Source organism: Podarcis melisellensis (assembly GCF_964234715.1).
Source record: "Podarcis melisellensis genome assembly, chromosome: 18".
Classification (NCBI taxonomy): domain Eukaryota; kingdom Metazoa; phylum Chordata; class Lepidosauria; order Squamata; family Lacertidae; genus Podarcis; species Podarcis melisellensis.
The window spans coordinates 3855776-3879038 of NC_138536.1; the positions used below are offsets into that span (position 1 = coordinate 3855776).

The 23263-nt window shown below is 49.6% G+C and overlaps 1 protein-coding gene across 2 annotated transcripts in view; it reads left to right on the plus strand.

The window, feature by feature from the left end:
* Nucleotides 1-15167, plus strand: part of MIDN (midnolin) — a 47449-nt gene extending 32282 nt beyond the window's left edge. For both annotated transcript variants that reach the window (XM_081895681.1, XM_081895682.1), the window contains exons 5-8: nucleotides 2663-3049; nucleotides 4202-4334; nucleotides 5704-5997; nucleotides 14897-15167. In XM_081895681.1, coding sequence (XP_081751807.1) covers nucleotides 2663-3049; nucleotides 4202-4334; nucleotides 5704-5997; nucleotides 14897-15159 — 1077 coding nt within the window. In that variant the 3' untranslated portion in view covers nucleotides 15160-15167. The remainder of the gene's footprint in view (nucleotides 1-2662; nucleotides 3050-4201; nucleotides 4335-5703; nucleotides 5998-14896) is intronic.
* Nucleotides 15168-23263: the final 8096 nt, after the last annotated feature.

Sequence of the window (23263 nt, forward strand, 5' to 3'; positions counted from 1 at the left end):
TTTTTTCTTCGTTTTCCTCTTCCAAAAACTAGGTGTGCCTTGTGGTCTGGTGCGTCTTATAGAGCGAAAAATACGGTAGTTAAAAAGTAAGACTGTAGCTGTGAGCTGCCTCTGAAGCCAGGCTTTTCCAGGTAGCTGCTCACCTATGGCAAGTCGGGCTGTGTCTCCAGGCGACTATGCGGAAGTTTTTTTAAAAAACCCTCCCCTGTTCCTCGTTTGGAGAATTTGGAGCATGCGGGGAGAGAGAGCAGGGAACCAGCAAAAACAGACTCTGAATCCTGAACCCGTTTCCGTTTGGAAGTTTGCAGCCCTGAGGTCTAGCAACTTGATTTTCACTCGCTCCCCAAGTAAATTTGTTATCGGACGCTGCTCTGGGACTGAAGGTGAGGAGCGATTATCGAAATCCATTAATCCACTACATATGTTTGGAAGCCGGGTTGCTTTTTTGTCTGTTCGCTACGGATCTGGGCACTTTTTGAGATATCGTAGACTGCTCAAGGAGTTTTGTCCATTTGCAAGCAGCTGGGGACCATTTTGACTCAAGAAAGTGGGCCGAACCTTTAGAAATGGCTCGATTTTGACCCCACAATCTCAAATGGGGCTGGTTTTGACCACTGATTCCAAAACTGCATGGAATGTAACTACTTCATCTCAAAACAGCACTGATTTTAACCTCGTGGCTTCCAAGCTGTGGTGATTTTAGCCACTTGGCTCTAAAGCCAATTTTGACCCCTTGATGTCAGGGTGGATTTGATTTAAATCAAATCGATTTAAATCCGGATTTAAATCCCTAGTCAGTATGACTTGATTCTAATCACTAGTCAGTAGGACAATTTAAATCTCTTTTTTAACAGAAAGACTCATTCTTACTGGCAAAATCTTAATTTTTACAACCAGATGAAGGTTTAATTTTTGGAATGATAAATTTTCAGAGCAGTTTTTACAGTTACATCAAAAATGACTGACTTGGTGATACTATTAGAAATACATAGACAGGTAATTATGACATTATTGTGAAGTTTAATAAGTTAACTGTTTATATTTGGACAACTTTTCAGCTGTACTTTATTGGAAGGAGAAAAATAACCATTTCCTTAGTAACAATTTATACAATTTATTTAACCAAAACGGTAACATTATAGCATATGTATCCATGTTTGTTAAGTGATGTGGTTAAATGGGTTTAAAAAGCAAACTTGGACTGAGTTTTAGCACACATGAAAAAGTTAAAACGTTTCCTGATGTCGAAACAAAATTAAAAAATTCCTTCCAGTAGCACCTTAGAGAGCAACTAAGTTTGCTACTGGTATGAGCTTTCGTGTGCATGTAGATACAATGAAACAGAAGTCACCAGTCTGAAGTTTGAAGAATTGTGCATGCACACGAAAGCTCATACTAATAACAAACTTAGTTGCTCTCTAAGGTGCTACTGGAAGGAATTTTTTAATTTTGTTTCAAATATGGCAAACCGACACGGCTATCTACCTGTAACATTTCCTGATGAATAGCCTTTGGAGTATAATGTAACTTAAACAGAAAGCTATCTTTAGAAGAAGAAGAAAAATCAACCAAAAGCACCTTATTTTAGAAATTTGACTGAAATAAAATAAAAAATCTGATTAAAATTTTTAAAAAATCCTATTTCTTTTGAGTTTTACCCACCCTGCTTGTCTGGAGGCGGTTGGAGGATGGATGCAGCTAACAGATTGAGGTTGAATCCTGACAAGACAGAAGAACTGTTTTGGGGGGACAGGGTGCGGGCAACTCCCTGGTCCTGAATGGGGTCACTGTGCCCCTGAAGGACCAGGTGTGCAGCCTGGGGGTCATTCTGGATTCCCAGCTGTCCATGGAGCTGCAGGTCAATTCTGTGTCCAGGGCAGCTCCATCTGGTGCACAGGATGAGACCCTCCCTGCCCGCAGACTGTCTGTCCAGAGTGGTGCATGCTCTGGTTATCTCCTGCTTGGACTACTGCAATGCGCTCTACGTGGGGCTGCCTTTGAAGGTGACTCAGAAACTGCAACTAATCCAGAATGTAGCAGCTAGACTGGTGACTGGGAGTGGCCGCCGAGACCACACAACACCGGTCCTGAAAGACCTACATTAGGTCTCAGTACATTTCCAAACACAATTCAAAGTGTTGGTGCTGACCTTTCAGGCCCTAAACAGCCTCGGGTCCAGTATACCTGAAGGAGCGTCTCCACCCCCATCGTCCAGCCCAGACACTGAGGTCCAGCTCCGAGGGCCTTCTGGCAGTTCCCTCCCTGCGAGAAGCAAAGCTACAGGGAACCAGGCAGAGGGCCTTCTCGGTGGTGGCACCGGCCCTGTGGAACGCCCTCTCACCAGGTGTCAAAGAGAAAAACAACTTGCCAAACTTTTAGAAGACATCTGAAGGCAGCCCTGTTCAGGGAAGCTTTTAATGTTTAATAGGTTATTGTATTTTAGTGTTTTGTTGGAAGCCACCCAGAGTGGCTGGGGAAACCCAGCCAGATGGGCAGGGTATAAATAATAAATCCTTATTCTTATTCAACGAAGTGCTTGTGGGTTTTTTCCTCCCCTTTCTGCGAATTCTAAGATGTGAAAAAGAATATGGTTTGTTTTGTTTTCGATACCTGCCTCCTTTCCGCCTCCGCCTCTCACATCCTCTTCTTCTTCCCTCCCCAGGTAAACGACTTCCTGTCCGGAAGATCCCCTCTCACCTTGGCCCTCCGCGTCGGGGACCATATGATGTTCGTTCAGCTGCAACTGGCGGCCCAGCAGAACGGCGGACAGCTACAGCACCGCCACCTCATCGCCAGCCGTGGCGAACCCCCGGCCGCTGCGCCCCCGGCCGGTCCCGACTGCCCTGCTCTCCACGGGGGCACCCCTGCCCCCCACTTCGCCCGGGTCCCCGCCTCCCCGCCCGCTTGCCAGGAAAGCCCCGCCTCCCCACCGCAGGCCCTGCCCACGTACTGTAGCTCCGCCCACCCGACGCCCGTCACCGCCGGCATGTTCCGCTCGCACGGGGCCCAGGCGAGCGGCGGCACGGGGAGCGCCTCATCGTGTTCAGAGGTGAGTCTTGGTCTCGTCCGCGCCTAGTCCAAGCCAGCAGGAGACTCGAACCCAGAACCTGAGCCTCATGTCTGAGCTATTGCAATGAGGGGTTGTTTGGGGGAAATAAGGTTCTCACTTTCAGGGCACTGAATTGGGTGAGGGGTCTTATCGTCCATCGCCACAGGAAGTAACACCGTATTTTTCGCTCTATAAGGCGCACCAGACCATAAGACGCACCTAGTTTTTGGAGGAGGAAAACAAGAAAAAAAATATTCTGAATCCCAGAAGCCAGAACAGCAAGAGGGATCGCTGCGCAGCGAAAGCAGTCGGTCCTCTTGCTGTTCTGGTTTCTGGGATAGCTGCGCAGCCTGCATTTGCTCCGTAAGACGTACACGCATTTCCCCTTACTTTTTAGGAGGGGAAAAGTGAGTCTTATAGAGCAAAAAATACGGTAATAATAAAAAAAATTATTTATACCCCAGCCAAGGCTGGGCTCAGGGTGGCTAACAAGCAATAATAAAAACAAGTTGAATGAATACAACTTAGAAACAAGATTAAAATACAACAGTAAAATACTGAAACAGTAAAATGTACGGTTTTGGTGCATCGATGCCGGAAAAACCAGGCAGGATAGGAAGCAAGGATGGCTCCGGTTGCAAAACCGCCATTGATTTCCCCACCCTGCCTTGGAAAAGGAGACTTCCCCACCAGTGTGCAATGAGCAAAAGTAACACAGACCCTCCCCAAGGGCCAAGTTCGGCAGCAAGACAGGAGGAAGTTCGTGCCGGAACCGAATGTTGAGAATTGGCGGGTAGGGGTTAAAAAAGCAAGTTTTTAGTCCCCAGTGGCTGCAAAAGGGAGGTGTGTGGAGCTCATAAGCCCTGCTCTTAAGTAGACCCGTTGAAACGAACGAACGCAGCGGACAGAACGCGAGCCTGTTCGTTTCAGTTCAGAAGCATTAACAGAAGAGCTTGAGGCTCTTAGGGTTCTGGGTTCGAATCAGATGTTGGGCAAAGGATTCCTTCATCGCAGAAATGTTATCTGATCTCACTGTATCTTCCCCCCCCCCTTGTTCAAAAGTTTAACCAAGGGCCAAAACCAGGGTCTAGTCTTCAAAGCCATCCGATTCTTTGCACAGACTTCAATTTTCCCCCCGTCCTCCTTTCACAGGTCGATTGTGCCACGCGGAGCAAACCTTCGCCCAGTGCCAGCCCCGTTCAGCCTTCCCGACCCCGCAAACCCGGCGCTGTGATCGAAAGCTTCGTGAACCACGCTCCGGGTGTCTTTTCGGGGACGTTTTCTGGTAAGTCTTTGTTGGCCCTTAACTCCTCTTCCTCCCACCCCTCCGCCTTTCATGGGGACAAAATACGGCTTCGTGTTGTGGGTTTGCAAGCTTCAGAACATCACAGGGTGCTTTTCCTGGCTGAAGAAGAGCCCTGTGCAGCCCTGAAGCTGGTGCAGGTCCAAACGAACTGTGGGAGCCAACTGATGGGTTTCTGTACAAAGCAGGTCTGAACCTGATCTGTGCCGGTTTCCGACAAGAGAAACCCAAGGGAATTTTGGAGCTCAACATTTCTAAAAATTTGTATCTGTTCGCCTGGAGCCTTCATTATACACCTTTAGGCGCCAGGAAAAACATTCCCTTTTAACCAGGCCTTTGGTTGATATGAATTACATCCTATACCCTTTTAAAATGTGTTTTTTTCCTGTGGGGGTGGTGATTATTGGTGGGTTGTTCTTATTCTTATTAGTTATTTTGTGGTTTTATATCTTGATTTCATTAACTGCCCTGAGACCCCCGGGTATAGGGTGGTATATAAATAATTATTATTATTATTATTATTATTATTATTATTATTATTAAATGGGCTTGTTGGTTGCGGTTTGGGAAATCTGTGACACTCCAGCCCCTTCAAAGGATGTTGCAGGAATCTGATAGAATCCACTAGTGGTTAGGGATAAATTGGGGTTCTATTCTAGACTTATTCAACTTTTGGTCCCTCAAACGTTGTTGGCTAAAACTCTTACCATGCCTAAACACTGCTTGGGGGTCGTGGGGTTTGTAGTTTGGAGAGCCAGGGTTGGAATACTCTCTCGTTGTCCGGGAACATTGAAGAGGGGTTTTTTAATCAGAGGTTGGGCCGGCTACCTGCCAGGAAGTACCGGTATTTCGCTGTGATTCCCAATTTTCAAGGGGTTGGACTGGCTTCTGTTGATTCGAAGAGGTACCCCAGCCAAGCTGCTTTTGAAAAAAGCAAAAAACCAAAGAGAACACTGGAGAGTTTGCTCCCTGGCCCAGATTATTGCCACATCCTCTTCTCATGTGGACTAGAAACCTGCCCTTCAAAAGCTTTAACATTCACCCTAAGCAAGCACAGGAAAGGGAAGTTAACAAAACTCTTTTCTGACAGTCTCCCTCTGCAGGCGGCGACCTCTCCTTCTTCCTTGGAGGCTTTTTGGGAAGTTGAGATCCCTGCGTTACCGGGGTTGGGCTCGATGACCTTTGGGGTGTCCCTGCCCACTCTACAATTCCAAATTTTCCCTCCGCACCCGACCACAAACACAAATTCTGGGGGAGAGGGAGGAAAAACCAGCCAAGCAACTTCATGTGTTTAGATTGAGAATCGATAAACCTTGAGGGCTAGCGACTTGACTTTGCTTCTCTCTCGCAGGCACTTTGCACCCGAATTGCCAGGACAGCAGCGGGCGGCCCCGGCGGGACATCGGCACCATCTTGCAGATCCTCAACGACCTGTTGAGCGCCACGCGGCACTACCAGGGCATGCCCCAGTCGCTGACGCAGCTGCGGTGCCAAACACAGTGCTCGCTTTCCTCGACTTCATCGTCGCCCCAATCCCCGGATCTCGCCAGCAACACTACCTCAGAGAAAATCGCAGCAGCTGCTAGCCAGTCCTTACACTTGGGTGCCCCCTGCGCCAGTCAAGTGGCAGCGTCTAAGCCTTCCGGTGAGTCCTGCCTCTGAAAAAGAGTCCAGAATGTGGCTCGGGTCATGAGGTCTAGTAACTTGCTTTGCTGTTGGTCTATAAGGAAGCTGCCGCTTTCTGCATGCAAAGGGCCCGAGTTCGAAAGCCGACCTCTCTGGGTAGTAGGGCTCTGTCTGAAACCCCTGCCGGCCAGCGCTGTGCTGGATCGAGCGATGCACAGAATAAGCCAAAGTCCCAAATTTGGAACAGTGAGGGCTAGCGTCTTGACTTTTGTGACTCCGCAAGGGGCAGCGTTGTACAGTGGTACCTCGCAGGACGAAATTAATTCGTTCTGCGAGTTTTTTCGTCTTGCGAATTTTTCGTCTTGCGAAACACGGATTCCCATAGGTATTAATGGTTTTAAGAAAAAGGAAACAAACTTGCAAGATGTTTTCATCTTGCGAAGCAAGCCCATAGGGAAATTTGTCTTGCGAAGCAACTCAAAAAACGAAAAACTCTTTCGTCTTGCGAGTTTTTCGTCTTACGAGGCATTCGTCTTGCGAGGTACCACTGTACATGGATATATTTAGGCAGCGCCAAAGCCCCAAGGAGCTTTCCTCGCACAAGGTCCCGGGTTCAGTTCTCCCCTGGAGCGCTGCTGCCGATCAGTGCAGGTGGTATTGAATTAGATGGGTGTGATATCGGGCGCATTCCTTTTTGCTCCTTTTCCCCATTCCTCCCTTCTTAAAAGGGGACGTGGGTTGCGCTGTGGGTTAAACCACAGAGACTAGGACTTGCCGATCAGAAGGTCGGCGGTTCGAATCCCCGCAATGACGGGGTGAGCTCCCGTTGCTCGGTCCCTCCTCCTGCCAACCTAGCAGTTCGAAAGCACACCAGCACAAGTAGATAAATAGGTACCACTCTGGTGGGAAGATAAATGGCGTTTCCGTGCACTGCTCTGGTTCGCCAGAAGCGGCCTAGTCCTGCTGGCCATATGACCCAGACGCTGTACACCGGCTCCCTCAGCCAGTAAAGTGAGATGAGCACCGCAACCCCAGAGTCACCTGCGACTGGACCTAATGGTTAGGGGTCCCTTTACCTTTTACCCGTCTTTAAAAAGGGCGATGCAGCCTTGAAAGGGCCTCTTAACGTCTGTGTGCAAATGGCACACAGCAAAAGGAAAGGACTTGATATTTTAGTTTAGTTTATTTTCTCTCCCCCCTTCCCCCCCCAAGTGATAAGTTATCCGTGCTGAGCACGGTGGGGTGTTTTGTGTTACACGCAGAAACTCTCCCTGCAGAGTAAGTCTGGACGTCGGGGGAAGAGAGAGCGCGAGGAAGAGAAAGATGTACTCTTGATTTTCTGTTTGGCTCGGATATTCTCGGTCAGGGTGACCCTGTTTGTTGCCAAGGATGAAGCGAACAGCTTCTGTCTCGATGCTAATAGGTGACATTAATCCCTTCTGCAAACCCTTCCAGTTTTAGCCTCTTCCGTTCAGTTTCCGTGCGTGCGGTTTGCATACTCTCTTGCCTAAAATCCCCAAAAAAACGGCTTTTTCTCCTTCATTCTTTTAATGGGCCTCTTTGCATCCACAACCCATTCTTCCCAGTTTGCATCTGCTAAATTGGAAGGTTCCCTTTCCCTCTGGCAAAAGCGAGAATCTCCATTTGTGCTTCTGTTCAGTTATGTGCCCTCTTTACTCCCAAGGTCTCTGCCCCCAGGCGCTTACAGATCAAAGTAGATTTAGACCACTCCAGAGGTTTTGAGCAGCTTTCCCCCTTCATCCGTTCACTGATGGGAACTGTAGTTCGAAGCGTTCAGAGGGCGCAGGGCTATGGAATTGGGGGAAGTACGTGAATGACTTTTGAGCAATCCTATCCTACTTATCTAACGTGGGTGGCGCTGTGGGTTAAACCACAGAACCTAGGACTTGCCGGTCAGAAGGTCGGCGGTTCGAATCCCCGCAATGACGGGGTGAGCTCCCGTTGCTCGGTCCCTGCTCCTGCCAACCTAGCAGTTCGAAAGCACGTCAAAGTGCAAGTAGATAAGTAGGTAGCACTCCGGCGGGAAGGTAAACGGCGTTTCCGTGCGCTGCTCTGGTTCGCCAGAAGTGGCTTAGTCCTGCTGGCCGCATGACCCAGAAGCTGTCCACCGGCTCCCTCGGCCAGTAAAGCGAGATGAGCGCCACAACCCCAGAGTCAGCCACGACTGGACCTAATGGTCAGGGGGTCCTTTTTATCCTACTTCTCTAAGTCCCATTGGACTGAAGGAGTTATTTTGCAGACGGGAAACACATAGGGAATGCCCTGTGAGCTCATAGTTTCATTTGGGGGAATCGTAGGATTGTACAATTGGAAAGGGACCCCCAAAGTCATCTAGTCCAACCCCCTAAAATGCAGGGAGCTGTGTTGCCCGACGTGGGTTTCGACGTGGGTTCAAAAATCCCATGCCATCCCAAATCCAATTTAAGGATTAAACTTGACCAAATGTTGCATGAGGACCCCGTAGAACAGGCACCCCCAAACTTTGCCCTCCAGATGTTTTGGGACTACAGTACCCATCATCCATGGCTAACAGGTCAGGGATGATGGGAATTGTAGTCCCAAAACATCTGAAGGGCCGAGTTTGGGGGCTCCGGCAGTAGAAGAACATCTGGATTTGTTCTTCCAGAGCTGCTGGGATCCCACAACAGAAGTGGCGTTTACACGATCCTTCCTTGCCACTCATTCAATCCCGTACAACAACCCAGTCCTGTGAGCTTCATGGGCAAATAGGGCACAATTCGAACCCCAGTCTCCGCCAGCTTCTAGTCCGACATTTTAGCCGCTGGACCGCCGTTGCAGTGACGAACTGTGAAACTCCCTGCTGCAGGAAAGCCATTGAAATTCACACCCTGGTCCTTCCGCTGGGTCTACTCTTGAGTAAAACCCATTTGGCCACCCTCCTTTTGTGTACTGTCGATTTTATCCTCGGTTGGTGTAGAGCACGAGGCTCTCTTCATATCAGGCTTGCGGGTTCGAATTCTGCCTTGGGCGAACGTTTCCCGCATCGCAAGCGGGTTGGGCTGGATGAACTTCAGGGTAACCACGCGCAATGGCACCTTTCCTCTTATCCGTGTTGTTTTGCAAGCCCCGTGGGGCCGAGTTAGTAGATTAACGAAGTGGGGGGGGGCGATAGCTCCCTCTATCTTTTTTCTCTCTCTCTTTTTCTCTCTCTTCCTGCTTTCACGCCTCTTCCTCTCCCAAACCCCGTAGGCTGTGTGTGGCAAAGGCCCCCTGTCCCAAAAATAGCAAGGCGAGCTGGCGGGGGCGCAGAAGAAAAACCGACACGGTTCCTGCTTTTCTTTCTCCTCCTCGGCGGCCCACTCTCCCCCTCCTCACCGCCACCCTCACTCTGTGGCACAAACGGAAAATTGGAGGCTTCTCTCTCGTCTTCTGCGGGAAAGAGCTTGACAGTTCTATGTCTGGCAGCCAAGTTCTGGCAAAGTGGCGTTCCAGGCTGGGAGGACAAGGGCGGCTCTGCCTCCCCCCTGAAAAAAATCTGGCCATAAACTGCGAATTCCCTTCCCTGCCTCTCTCTGTGTCTCCACCACATTTGGGTTATTTAAACAAAACAAAAAAAACACCATTGGGTTTGCAATTTTCCTTGCTGCGAGAATTGCGGGTGGGATTTTTTTCCCTTCTCTCTCTCTCTGACCTGCCCTGCTCCCCTCCTGGACTTTTGGACCAGGCTGTGCAGGATTTGAACCCGCTTCCACTTGGGTTGATTTTCACCCAGCCCAGGCTACAAAACAACAGCAACAGCAAACTGTGCTGTGTTGCTGTGCGGGAATGAAAGGGAACGCAGGCCGTGCTGGATTTGAACCCGCTTCCTCTTGGGTTGACCTTCACGCAGCCAGGCTACAAAACAACAACAGCAACAAACTGTTGTTGTGCAGGAACAAAAGGGAATGCAGATAAGCCTCAGCCGTAAGCTGTTCTTGCTGCCCTCAAGTCCTTAGTCCTCATTGAGGCCAGAGATGGCTGCAGGCTTAGAGACTCTGTACAAAAACACAAATTCGATGGGACCTGGAAACACCTCGCAAGAATCACTTTTTCCCTGGGGGACCTCGGACAGCCACCCCACGCGCTCCAGAAACCTTGCGCTTTCCTCCTCCTCTTCCTTCCCCTCTTCGCACGCTGCCCTATATCCGTCGCACGACACCCGCCAGAGTGGGTGCCCCGCCAATCTGCCCCCCCCCCCGCAGAAAGACTGGCACCTGGCGACGTGTCTGTAGTTTTTTAGGCTTGTGCATGAATCGTGAGTGCTGTGCATATTTCGGATTCCACCCTCCGAACCTGTTCCTTGCATGCTGGCCGGCCCCGCTCCGTTGCCTACCTCCAGAGTAATTTTCTCATCCTCTCCCCCAATCCAGCCACTTTCCTTTCTGTTTCTTTGGGGGGGGGAGTTGGGTGGAAACTGGGTTTTTTGGGGGGGTGGCGTGGCTGTCAGAACGTGCCGAAGTGTGTCAAGCGTGGCTTTGCACCCAATTTCTGTGCGCGCACCTGCGGGTTGGCGGTTGCGTTCGTCGAGGAGGCGAGGGAGGGAGCAAGCGCCCCCACCCCCGTTTCCTAGATTCTCTTTTATTTTTTTCTCCTCGCTGCTTGAAAACAGGTCACCTACCTTTCTTGCCCCCGTTTCTGAACCATAAAAGGTTTTGACGGCTGGTGTGTTGTTAGGTCTTGGTGGGGCTGCGTTGTTGGGGGACAGGCAGACAGTTGCCGACCAAAAACGCAAAAGGAAGTGGGACGAAAAAAGAGCAGCCGTGTAGGTTTTTGGGGGGGGGCGTCCCATTTAAATGGGAAAGCTTGGCTAGTTTGCAGATGGTTTTTGTCCCTGATGAAAACATTTTTGCATGTTCTCTAGTAAGGTAAAGGTAAAGGGACCCCGGACCATTAGGTCCAGTCGTGACCGACTCTGGGGTTGCAGCGCTCATTTCGCTTTATTGGCCGAGGGAGTACAGCTTCCGGGTCATGTGGCCAGCATGACTAAGCCGCTTCTGGCGAACCAGAGCAGCACACCGAAACGCCGTTTCCCTTCCCGCCGGAGCGGGACCTATTGATCTACTTGCACTTTGACGTGCTTTCGAACTGCTAGGTGGGCAGGAGCAGGAACCGAGCAATGGGAGCTCACGCCATCATTGTGGGGATTCGAACCGCCGACCTTCTGATCGGCAAGTCCTAGGCTCTCTGGTTTAACCCACAGCGCCACCCGCGTCCCTTGCCAGGTTATAGGCAACAGATAAAAACGACGAATAGCGATCGTCCCTTGATTTAATTCGAATAGCAATCGTCCCTTGGTTTAATTTTAATTTTTTAATTTTAATTTAAAAAAACAAAAATTGCAGGGAGAGTCGAGGCCGACTTGAAACCCTGTGGATTGTTGAATGTTGTTGTTGTTAAGTCGTTTAGTCGTGTCCGCCTCTTCGTGACCCCCTGGGCCAGAGCACGCCAGGCACTTCTGTCTTCCACTGCCTCCCACAGTTTGTTCATACTCATCCTGGTAGCTTCAAGAACACTATCCAACCATCTCGTCCTCCGTCGTCCCCTTCTCCTTGCGCCCTCCATCTTTCCCAGCATCAGGGTCTTTTCCAGGGAGTCTTCTCTTCTCCGGAGGTGGCCAAAGTCTTGGAGCCTCAGCTTCAGGATCTGTCCTTCCAGTGAGCACTCAGGGCTGATTTCCTTCCAAATGGAGAGGTTGGATCTTTTTGCAGTCCACGGGACTCTCAAGAGTCTCCTCCAGGGATTGTTGAATAGACCTCCCCAATTATGAAACTCTTTTGCTGGCGGGGGGGCGGGCATGTCTTGCCGTCCTCATCCTGTCCACAGAGTCAGTCTCTCTCCCTCTCTCTCATCTGGAGGCGTTAGTGCAATCGTGGTCTCCTCGGATGGATTCCTCTAGAATAAATACCGCCCCCAGATTATGTCCTGCCTGTCACCAGCACGGCGCATAACTTCCGCCTCCTGCTTCCCTTTCGCTCTCATTAGTGCGCATCGCTCAATCTTTTCTTCTCCTTTGGTCTCTTCCCCCACGTAATTTGACGCGGGGGGAAACTGAGGCACGGGGTGGAATCGGCAGCTGGGCTATCCATCGGCTTTTGCCTTCCTGGTTCTGCGGAGGGGAGGGTGCTTTGATTCCTTTAAGGGGGGGACAGAGAGAGAATGAATGGCGGACCCTCCTGGCAAAGTCGCTCATGGGCGGTGGGTGGGATTCGAACCCTGGACCCTCCCGGCTCCTAATCCAGGACTCTTAGCCGCCTTGAGTGGGGGGGATAGCTCAGCGGGTTTGAGTGTGTGCTGAAAACAACAAGGTTCAATATGTGCTAAATATTCCTGCATTGCAGGGGGTTGGACTAATAATAATAATAATAATAATAATAATAATAATAATAATAATAATAACTGACTCTCAGGGCCCCTCTGCAGTGCTTTTTTTCTTTTAAAAAATACATTCTCTCATTTCGACTCAAGAAAATCACCATTTTGCAGAAAATGAATGCAGTAAATGGACAAAACTACAAAAGATCCACAAAACGTTTAAGGGTATTCGTACCCGTGTGTGTGTGTGTGTCCCCAGAAAAAAATAACTGCCCCCCTTGCAAAAGGATTTAAAAAGGCTGCAAACAGCCCGGGGTGTGGCGACCATTTGCACCCACGCAAGAAAAAGAAAACCTTTGCGTTCTTCAGAGGAAAAGTGAGATATAAATGTATATATAATGTTTTCGCAAGGCTCCCTTTTTCGCTTCCCTCCCCACCTCGCCAATTTCTGGCGCCTCCATCTCTCTCTCCCCCCCCCCCCGGCTCTTGCAAAAAAAACCAAACCGCTCAATTGTTCTCCCGCCCACGGGCTGCTATAGCAAAGCCGCGGAAAACGGGGGGTGTTAGATAGAGAAAAAGGCACCTTGTTGTCGACAGGGAGTGGGTGGCACAGAGTCAGGGGTGACTCCTTGTTCTCTCCTCTGAGACGGAAAGTGTTCGAAACCCTCTGGGGGGGTGGGGGAGAGGCGAGAGAGCTAGAATGCGAAGAAAGAGAGAGAAAATATTTTTTTTTTAAAAAAAAAGAAGAAGTGTGCAAGAGAGCCATTGTTTTTTGTTTTGTTTTTTGATGCTCCCTGGGCTTCCTGTCTCTGTTGCCATGGAAACGGGGTCCTGGTTCTCCACAGATGCGTTCCCCCATGCTGAGGTGATAGAAAGTCCTCCATTTCGAGGAGGCTGGCGCACACCCGGCGTGCCTGCGATTTCGCTCTCCCAACATGCACACACACACACACACACCCCAGGGCATCGGGGTGTTGAATGTTTTATTTTTATTTCCTCCAATCCTGGTGTTAAAGGAGAGGTGTTCTTGACGGAGCTGCCAGGCAAACCATGTTGCTTTATTTAATAAATTTGTAGGCTCCCCTCCCATCAAAGCATCCCGGGGCGGTGTGCAGTATAAAAAGCACAATAATAATAGGTAAATGTAACGGGACCCCTGACTGTTAGGTCCAGTCGTGGCTGACTCTGGGGTTGCGGTGCTCATCTCACTTTACTGGCCGAGGGAGCCGGCGTACAGCTTCCGGGTCATGTGGCCAGCAGGACTAAGCCGCTTCTGGCGAACCAGAGCAGTGCACGGAAACGCTGTTTACCTTCCTGCTGGAGTGGTCCCTATTTATCTACTTGCACTTTGAAGTGCTTTCGAACTGCTAGGTGGGCAGGAGCAGGGACCGAGCAACGGGAGCTCACCCCGTCGTTGCGGGGATTTGAACCGCCGACCTTCTGATCAGCAAGTCCTAGGCTCTGTGGTTTAACCCACAGCACCACCTGCGTCCCTAATAATAATAATAATAATAATAATAATAATAATAATAATAATTTATTATTTATACCCCACCCATCTGGCTGAGTTTCCCCAGCCACACTGGGCGGCTTCCAATCAAGTGTTAAGAACAATAAAGCATTAAATAGTAAAAATTTCCTAAACAGGGCTGCCTTCAGATGTCCTCTAAAAGTCAGATAGTTGTTTATTTCCTTCACATCTGGTGGGAGGGCGTTCCACAGGGTGGGCGCCACCACCGAGAAGGCCCTCTGCCTGGTTCCCTGTAACTTGGCTTCTCACAGGGAGGGAACCACCAGAAGGCCCTCGGGGCTCGACCTCTGTGTCCGGGCTGGACGATGGGGGTGGAGACGCTCCTTCTGGTATACTGGGCCGAGGCTGTTTAGGGCTTGAAAGGTCAGCACCAACACTTTGAATTGTGATCGGAAATGTACTGGGAGCTAATGCAGATCTCTCAGGACCGGTGTTATGTGGTCTTGGCGGCCACTCCCAGTCCCCAGTCTAGCTGCCACATTCTGGATTAGTTGCAGTTTCCGGATCACCTTCAAAGGTAGCCCCATGGAGAGCGCATGGAGATAACCAGAGCATGCACCAAGCTCCGGGCAGACAGTCTGTGGGCAGGGAGGGTCTCATCCTGCGTACCAGGTGGAGCTGCCCTGGACACAGAATTGACCTGCGCCTCCATGGACAGCTGGGAGTCCAAAATGACTCCCAGGCTGCTCACCTGGTCCTTCGGGGGCACTGGCCACCCCATTCAGGACCCTGTCCCCTCAAAAACAGTCCTTCTATCTCTGGGGTCCCCTGATCGCAGATAAAAGAAGCTGGTAGACACAGTGGCGTAGCGTGGGGGGGGCCGGGCGCACTGGGCGCAACATCTGGGGGTTATGGGGCGCAAATCCACGGGTTAGGGGACGCAAATTACTTGCCTTGCCCCGGGTGCTGACAACCCACTCTACGCCACTGGGTAGACAGGGAAATAGTGTTGTTGGGGGTTTTTTGCATGGATTCCTCCAAATTCCCCCCGTTTTATTTTGGCAAGCCCGTTTCCAACGCCTCGTTTAACGTCTCTGTGCTTTTCCCCTCGCAGGCGACCGGTTGCGGCAGACGGAGAACCGCGCCACGCGCTGCAAAGTGGAACGCCTGCAGCTTCTGATGCAGCAGAAGCGGTTGCGCCGAAAAGCTCGCCGCGACGCCCGCGCCCCTTACCATTGGCTCCCCAACCGGAAATCCAGCCGCACCAACAGCAACAGTAGCATGTCGAGCGAAGGGAGCCTGGACCTTGACTTTGAGGACTCTGTGTGGAAACCGGAAGTCAAAGCGGACATGAAATCCGAATTTGTTGTAGCATAAAAGGAAAACAAACAAACCAAGACCGCAGGGAGGGGAGGACAAAGAGACCGAAGTTTTTTGGGGGGGGTGGGAGGGGGCGTCGAACGGGAAACCGGGGGTGGGGAGAAAAGACCATTTAGTAATAATTAATAATACGTTTTTGGGTCCGTGCGAGCAAAGTCCTTGGGTGCTTTGATCCTTTTAGAAAACAAGATACACACACACACACGAAAAAACACCAACGCTTATTGGATCGCGGCGGACGGACCAGCCCTACGGAAATCTCCTTGGGCAGATTGGAACAGTATTTTCTATTCTTTTCGAAACTCTTTGTTTTTTCGTTTTGAGGACTGAAGCGGCTTGGGACGGAGCGAGAAAGAGACTTTCCTTCCCAGGAACTGGACTTGAAAGGAACTTTTTTATTTTTTGAAAATTCGGTTTTCTCTCTCTCTCGGGTGTGTATGTGTGTGTGTTTTTCACCCCCTCGTTTTCATTTCGCGGTTCATTTTATTTTTATGAAAAGGACGGGGATCCTTCGAACAGCTAGCTGCCTTAGAGCGACGAGTGGAAGGGAAGACTGACCCCGACCAGGGAGGAGGGAAAAAGCAAAACAGCGAAGGGAGCTGGACTTTGAGATGTGTGGAGACCGGGAGGACTTTACAAACCTCTTGGTTTTCCTGGTTTCGTTAATTTCGGGGAAAGATGGGGGGGAGAGGACAAACCCTTGTTTTGGGTGTGTGTCGAATTCTGCTCGCTTGCCTATGAAATTGGTTGTACCTCCCAAAAAATTGGAGACTGTTTCGTTCCTTAAAAAAACAAATACTGAAAGCTTGCCCCTTTTTTTATTTTAAAAGTTTATCTCTCTTCTGAATGGATTTGGTGGTTTCTGTGTTTACGGGAAGAGCTGTGCATTTGAGAGGAGGGGAGGGCCCAGATTCTGGAATTTTTTGGGGGGTGGGGGGGTTGGTTATTTTATTTTTTTAAGAGGATGTGTGCATGTACGTGTGTTTATCCCTTGTCTCTCTTCCTCTCCCCCCCCATCCCGCACCCTTAAATAATATAGCATTTTGACGACCCCCTCCCTCCCCAGTCCTGTCAAATCAAAGCGCTTGTCCTCCCCCCTACCCCCCACCATCCATTCTGCATTTCCAGGAACCTTCCATGCACTTTAGAGGTGTGAATTGTGAAGTGGTAGAAGCCTGGTGTTGGTTTTTTCCATATTTTTTTTTAAAAAACACGAGCAGGGCAGGGAGAACGCCCATCTTGACCTCATCCTGGCTTCCTTTTCCCCTGTTTTGTTTTGTTTTTTTGCATCACATCGCTTTTCTTTGCTGCATTTTTTAAAAATCGCGTGCATTAAAAATTGGAGGCCACTGGGCGTTTTTTTCTCCATTCCTTTATCAATGGAAGATGAGTGTGAGTTTTTGCAAGGCGAGAGATCTCTCCCTAGATCAACCCTCTGGGGGGGTCAGAGGAACCTCAGAACCATAGCTCAATGTCCTCCAAAGCCCCCCCTCACCAGTTTACACTCAAAACACTCCGCCACCATCCTCTATAGCTCCCCCTCGTGGTACAGTCATCTCCCGGTGACTCCATCGCTCTGGGCTGCCGACCAATTTGTTCCCCATTTGAGGATGTGCCCGGGATATTAGCTTGGCAACACCCAGAACAATAATCCGGAATAGCTCCCGGAACAATAATCTGGAATATCCGCATTCCACCACGCGGCGGAAGCGCCCTCTCCCTCTCTCTCTCTCCGCAGATAGAACCGCGATTCCGCACATATCCGAGCGGGAATCGAAAACGTAACCTCCCCGTTGTAGAGACCAATATTATTATTATTTTTTCAGGATGTCCTCCCCCTAAAATCAGATTCTTCTCTGTGTGTGTTTGTGTGCGCCTTTTTGGAAATAAAGATTTAGTGACATAAAATAGTATCTAGTGATGCTTATTTAGATACTTGGGGGGTTTTTTTTAAAGAAAAAGAAAAATATTATTTATAGACTTAACAATGATCTGAGCCAGTAATTTTTTCATAGGCTGTAGTGTGTGTTTTTTTGGTCCCCCCCTCCTTTTTTGTGCAAATCTAGCAACCACAGTGTGTTTGTGTATGTGTGTGAGAGAGAGTGTCAGCAATAGAAGCTTAACATAAATTGGGGTGGGGGGTGAGCATACACTTAGGATAACTTCGGATTTAGGCCTTAAAAGTTTCCAGCAATGTGGATGTAAAATAAAGGCTTGCATCTGCAAACTCTGATCTGTGCGGCCCATTGCAATTCATGGAAACGGCTGCTCCAATAATTTCAGGGGGTCTGTAGACTTTGCAGGGGTTTGCCTCTGTTTTACAGAACGGGACATCCGAACCAGTTGAAAGCTGGTCACGCCTTGCAAAGTTTTCTGGGGAATTTTGTACTGAAGGGGGACAGCTGGGAGATGATTTTTTTACCCTCTTGCAAAGGGTTGGACTCTGATAACAATGGGGCAGTTACGGACAGACCATTGGAGATTCCCCCTTTTATTTCACCTTTCTTTTCGAAGTGTGTGTGTCTCTGTGTGTCCGACGAAACCATTCCCACGTCCTTGAATCGAGACCTGTGTATGTGTGTGTTCACACAGTTACGTTCCGTAAGGAGACACTTGGAGGTTTTTACCAAAGCAGCTGAATTAGGTTTTAATCCAGGGACATTCTAACACTTCCTTGCTGCCCCAGTGTACGTTATAAAAATAATAATAATAACCGGGGGGTGGGGAATAAAAAGCAGACTGAACTTTAGAAGCAAGTGCCTCGTTCTGGAATTGTTTGCACATAAGTTTGGCCATTTTTGGTTTTTCTTTGCCTTACGCCGAATCCGTGATCCTCCGGTCAAGCCATCAAATTGGCGCCCTATTTAAAAAGGGGTCGTCTTAGCCCTTAGCACTGCTTTAGGAAATCCAGAGAGACATGGGGGGGGAATCATAGATTTGGAAAGGTACCCTAAAGATTATTTCGCCCAACCCCCCTGCAATGCAAGAATATACAGCTGTCCCATATGGGGGATTCAAACCTGCAACCTTGGCATCATCAGCACCAGGCTCTAACCAGCTGTTGCGGGTGGCGCTGTGGTCTAAACCACTGAGCCTCTTGGGCTTGCCGATTGGAAGGTCGGCAGTTCGAATCCCCACTCCCGTTGCTCAGTCCCTGCTCCTGCCAACCTAGCAGTTCGAAAGCACACCTGCGCAAGTAGATAAATAGGTACCACTCCGGCGGGAAGGTAAACGACGTTTCCATGCGCTCTAGTCTCCATCACTCTGTCCCATTGCGCCAGAAGCGGTTTAGTCCTGCTGGCCACATGACCCAGAAAGCTGTCTGCGGACAAACGCCGGCTCCCTCGGCCTGAAAGCGAGATGAGCGCCGCAACCCCATAGTCGCCTTTGACTGGACTTAACCATCCAGGGCTCCTTTACCTAACCAGCTGAGCTATATGCATGCTGCGATGTGGGCAAGGATGTCTCTGGCCCCGGACGACTTCCTGAATTTCCTTTCTGTGTTGGTTGCCGGTGCGTTAAATTCATACGTTTTTAATTTCCCCAGCCTCTGAAACTGAACCCCAAGATGCTGATAAACTGGGATTTTTTGCACTGGTTCGAACTGGGAGCCGTTAGATGCCAACACACTCTGGGGAGAAAAAATCCCCACACTATTTGTATGGCTGTGATCTCTGTCGATGGGCCTTCTCTCCCCCCCCCCCAATAATCTGCATGGGTCATTTTTCAGTCTAGCGTCTCTTAAAAAAGGAGAGCTGTGTATCTTCCCCTCCGCCTGCAAATGAAAGAAATCCAAAAACCGCTTCCTCCAGATATTTTTTCCCAGCCAGCCTAGGCTGATCCTAAAGAGGTAGCCCCAAAATACCTCTGCAAAAGGCAAGTTTGGCAATGCAACTTGAGTTCATCGCCTTCCCCTTGACCCTGCCCAAATCATTTGTAGCTAGCTAGTAGGACACCACCTCCCAAAAAATATAACTTTTACGTCTCTAAAAAGGTGTGCAGCCGCCCCAAAACCCACCGCCATAACCCTCTAGCCTTTTCCCTCACCATCCGGGTGGTAGAGCCCGGAGGGAAAGGAAGCTGCTCCCCCTCTGGCGAGATAGTGTCGTTACACTTCCTGTTTCCTTCCCATAGATGTGAAGTTCCTTTCGTATGTGATGCTGTAGCGGGTTTTTAATTTTCTTTTTTTTTTTAAAAGAAAATGTGTTTGTTTTTTTAATTATATATTTAAATGTTACTACTTTTTTGTATGGTGTGTGACTGTAATCTTATCGATTCCCCCTCCCCCCATCGTGCATTTCCCCACCCCCACCCCTCCCTTGCGTGTTTCTGTTTTTTGGTTCAGGATTTTTTAAATAAAAAATAAAGTCTATATAATAAAACAACAAAATAAGAGCCAAAAGCATTACAACATAACTCTCTTCTGTGTGGTTGAGTGTGTGTGTGTGTGTCTTGGAAGAATGTGGGAGGGGGGGAATACGTAGACCTGTTTTATCACCTCATTTAAGTTACCTGTATTAAAAAAAAAAAGAAACTTTTAAAAATGGTTTAAAAATAATAAACACAAAATAAAGATTGCTTGAGCCACACTTTTTAGCCTAAATCACCTTATTTCGTGTTAAAAACGAGATGCAAATTTGCAGGTCTCGGGGGCTGGGATAAGGTAAAGGGACCCCTGACCATTAGGTCCAGTCGTGTCCGACTCTGGGGTTGCGGCACTCATCTCGCTTTACTGGCCGAGGGAGCCGGCGTACAGCTTCCGGGTCATGTGGCCAGCAGGACTAAGCCGCTTCTGGAGAACCAGAGCAGCGCACGGAAATGCCGTTTACCTTCCCGCTGGAGCGGTACCTATTTATCTATTTGCGCTTTGAGGTGCTTTCAAACTGCTAGGTGGGCAGGAGCAGGGACTGAGCTCACCCTGTCATTGCGGGGATTCGAACCGCCAACCTTCTGATCAGCAAGTCCTAGGCTCTGTGGTTTAACCCACAGCGCCGGTCGCGGGGGCTGGGATAGAACAAGCCAAATTCACCCGAGATTTTGGGAGGATTGCAAAATTCACATTTTTTAGCATCTGTCTTGAGTGCTTAAGGATGCGATCTTATATACATGTAACTGGCCTTAACCCCCTTTGACCTCACTGAGGCTATGTAAATATACAAGCAAGTTATTCCCTACTCTTCGCCCCGCCACTGCAAGTTGAATTTTCATATTTTATGGATGAGGGGGTGGTTTGGGGGTGGCGTCACCCCACCTGAGCATTACCTGTTTGGTTTCCCTGTGCTAGCAAATCCTCTGTACCCCAATTCACTGAAGCAGTCAACTGAGCATGTGCAAGAACTATCCTGGGTGTACACACCTCAGCTCAACTGGAGGAGGTTTTCAAATGGTTCTGCACGTCGGGCATCAATGCTACATAGACTTATTTGACAGCTGAAGTCCATGGGGCAGGCCGCTGAGTAGGTATAATAAATGTTATTTATTTTATTATTACATTTGTATGCTGACCTCCATCTTGCAGAAATCCAGGCGGTTTGCAACATAACGTGACAATTTGAAAGGCACAAAATGCACTGCAAATAACAACAAACCAATAGTCTGCCATCTCCTCCGACAACACATTTAAGAGGGCTGGTTAAAGAAGAATATTTTTGCCTGATGCCTAAATGTGTATAATGAAGGTGCCAGGTGATTCTCCCTGGGGAGAGAATTTCACAGACGGGGAGCCACTGCAGAGAAGGCCCTGTTCTTGTGTTGCCACTCCAGCCATTCTTGTGGAGGAGGCACATAAAGAAGGGCCTCTGGTGATGATTTCGGAGTCCAGGTTGGTTTATATGGAGAGAGGTAGTCCCAGGGGTATTGTGGTCCTGAGCCTGAGGCTTTCAAGGTCCAAACCAGCACTTTCAATCGGGCCCCAGAAACTGTGGCCGGGCCAGGATGGGGGAATATGGTCAAACCTGAAGGAGCGTCTCCACCCACATTGTTCAGCCTGGACACTTAAGGTCCAGCTCCGAGGGCCTTCTGGCGGTTCCCTCCCTGCGAGAAGTGAGGTTACGGGGAACCAGGCAGAGGGCCTTCTCGGTGGTGGCGCCTTCCCATCAGATGTCAACTATCTGACTTTTAGAAGACATCTGATGGCAGCCCTATTCAGGGAAGTTTTTAATGTTTGCTCTTTTGTCGTGTTTTCAATATTCTGTTGGGAGCCGCCCAGAGTGGCTGGGGAAACCCAGCCAGATGGGTGGGATCTAAAAAATAAATACTAGTACGTCTTTGGCGATCCCTCGCAGCTGAGTAAGATTGTCTTCCATGAACAGTGAGTCCGTAAGTGACTGGGGAGGCCAATTCTGGACCCACACGCCCTTCCACAGTGGGGACATAAGTGATTGTAGAGACCAATTCTGGACCCACACGTCCTTCCACAGTGGGGACATAAGTGATTGTAGAGACCAATTCTGGACCCACACGTCCTTCCGTAGTGGGGACATAGGTATCCAGACGGGAGTTGATCCCAGTGAGTGTTTGCCAAGCGTGTCTTCCTCTTAGCACATTTCTCCCTTGCATCCTGAGTTCGAGAGTCTTCAAAGCCCACAAAATCTTTGGTCAAGACTGTTCTCCAATTGGAGCGCTTGCAGGCCAGCGTTTCCCAGTTGTCGGTGTTTATACTACATTTTTTAAGATTTGCCTTGAGAGAGTCTTTGAACCTCTTGTTGACCACCAGCATTACGCTTTCCATTTTTAAGTTCGGAATAGAGGAGCTGCTTTGGAAGACGATAATCAGGCATCCACACAACATGACCAGTCCAACGAAGCTGATATTGAAGAATCATTGCTTAGACACTGGTGATCTTTGCTTATTATAATAAACCGCCTTGCCCCTGTAAGCAACTCGGCTTCCAAATTCTGACCCAGCTGGAGTTTCCGAACCATCTTCTGAGGCAGCCCTATGAATAACAGGTTGCAGCAATCTAACCTGGCCTTTTTTGGGGCCTGTGGACCTGCCGAAAATGTGAAACCTGCCAACTTTGCTGTTTCGCATGGGGCCCAAATGACTGTTTTCTTGAGATGTGTGGGCAGAGCCAAATTCTTGCATTTCCAGTAAGGCGAAGGAGAACGTGAGCTGGGGGAGTTGCACACATTTCTCTGCAGTTTTGGGGTTTTGCAACCCGTGCCTTAACGCTTCGGCTCGATGAACACGTCAAACGGGAGCTGGGGACCGTCAGGGGCTTCTCCCAACCTCATCAGCACCCAGCCAGGTTGTAGAGTTGCAAGGGACCTTAAGGTCCTCTAGCTCAACCCCAAATCTTTTGCACAACTTGGGTTTCGAACCCACAACCCTGAGATTAATGGTCTTATGCTCAGCCAACTGAGCTGTTTTGGGAACACAGGAAGCTGCCTTATTGTGAGTGGGGGTGGCCCTGTGGTCTAAACCACTGAGCCTCTTGGGCTTGCCGATCGGAAGGACGGCGGTTCGAATCCCTGCAACAGGGTGAGCTCCCTTTGCTCTGTTCCAGCTCCTGCCAACCTAGCAGTTCGAAAACACATCAGCGCAAGTAGATAAATAGGTACCACTGCAGCGGGAAGGTAAACGGCGTTTCTGTGTGCTCTGGCTTCCGTCAAGGTGTCCCATTGCACCAGAAGCAGTTTAGTCCTGCTGGCCACTTGACCCGGAAAGCTGTCTGTGGACAAACTCCGGCTCCCTCGTCCTGAAAGCAAGACGAGCGCCACAACCCCGTAGTCACCTTTGACTGGACTTAACCGTCCAGGGGTCCTTTAAAGGTAAAGGTAAAGGTACCCCTGACTGTTAGGTCCAGTTGCGACCAACTCTGGGATTGCGGCGCTCATCTCGCTTTACTGGCCGAGGGAGCCGGCGTACAGCTTCCGGGTCATGTGGCCAGCATGACTAAGCCGCTTCTGGCGAACCAGAGCAGTGCACGGAAACGCCATTTACCTTCCCGCTGGAGTGGTACCTATTTATCTACTTGTGCTTTGACGTGCTTTCGAACTGCTAGGTTGGCAGGAGCAGGGACCAAGCAACGGGAGCTCACTCTGTCGCGGGGATTCGAACCGCCGACCTTCTGATTGGCAAGTCCTATGTAGCTCACCA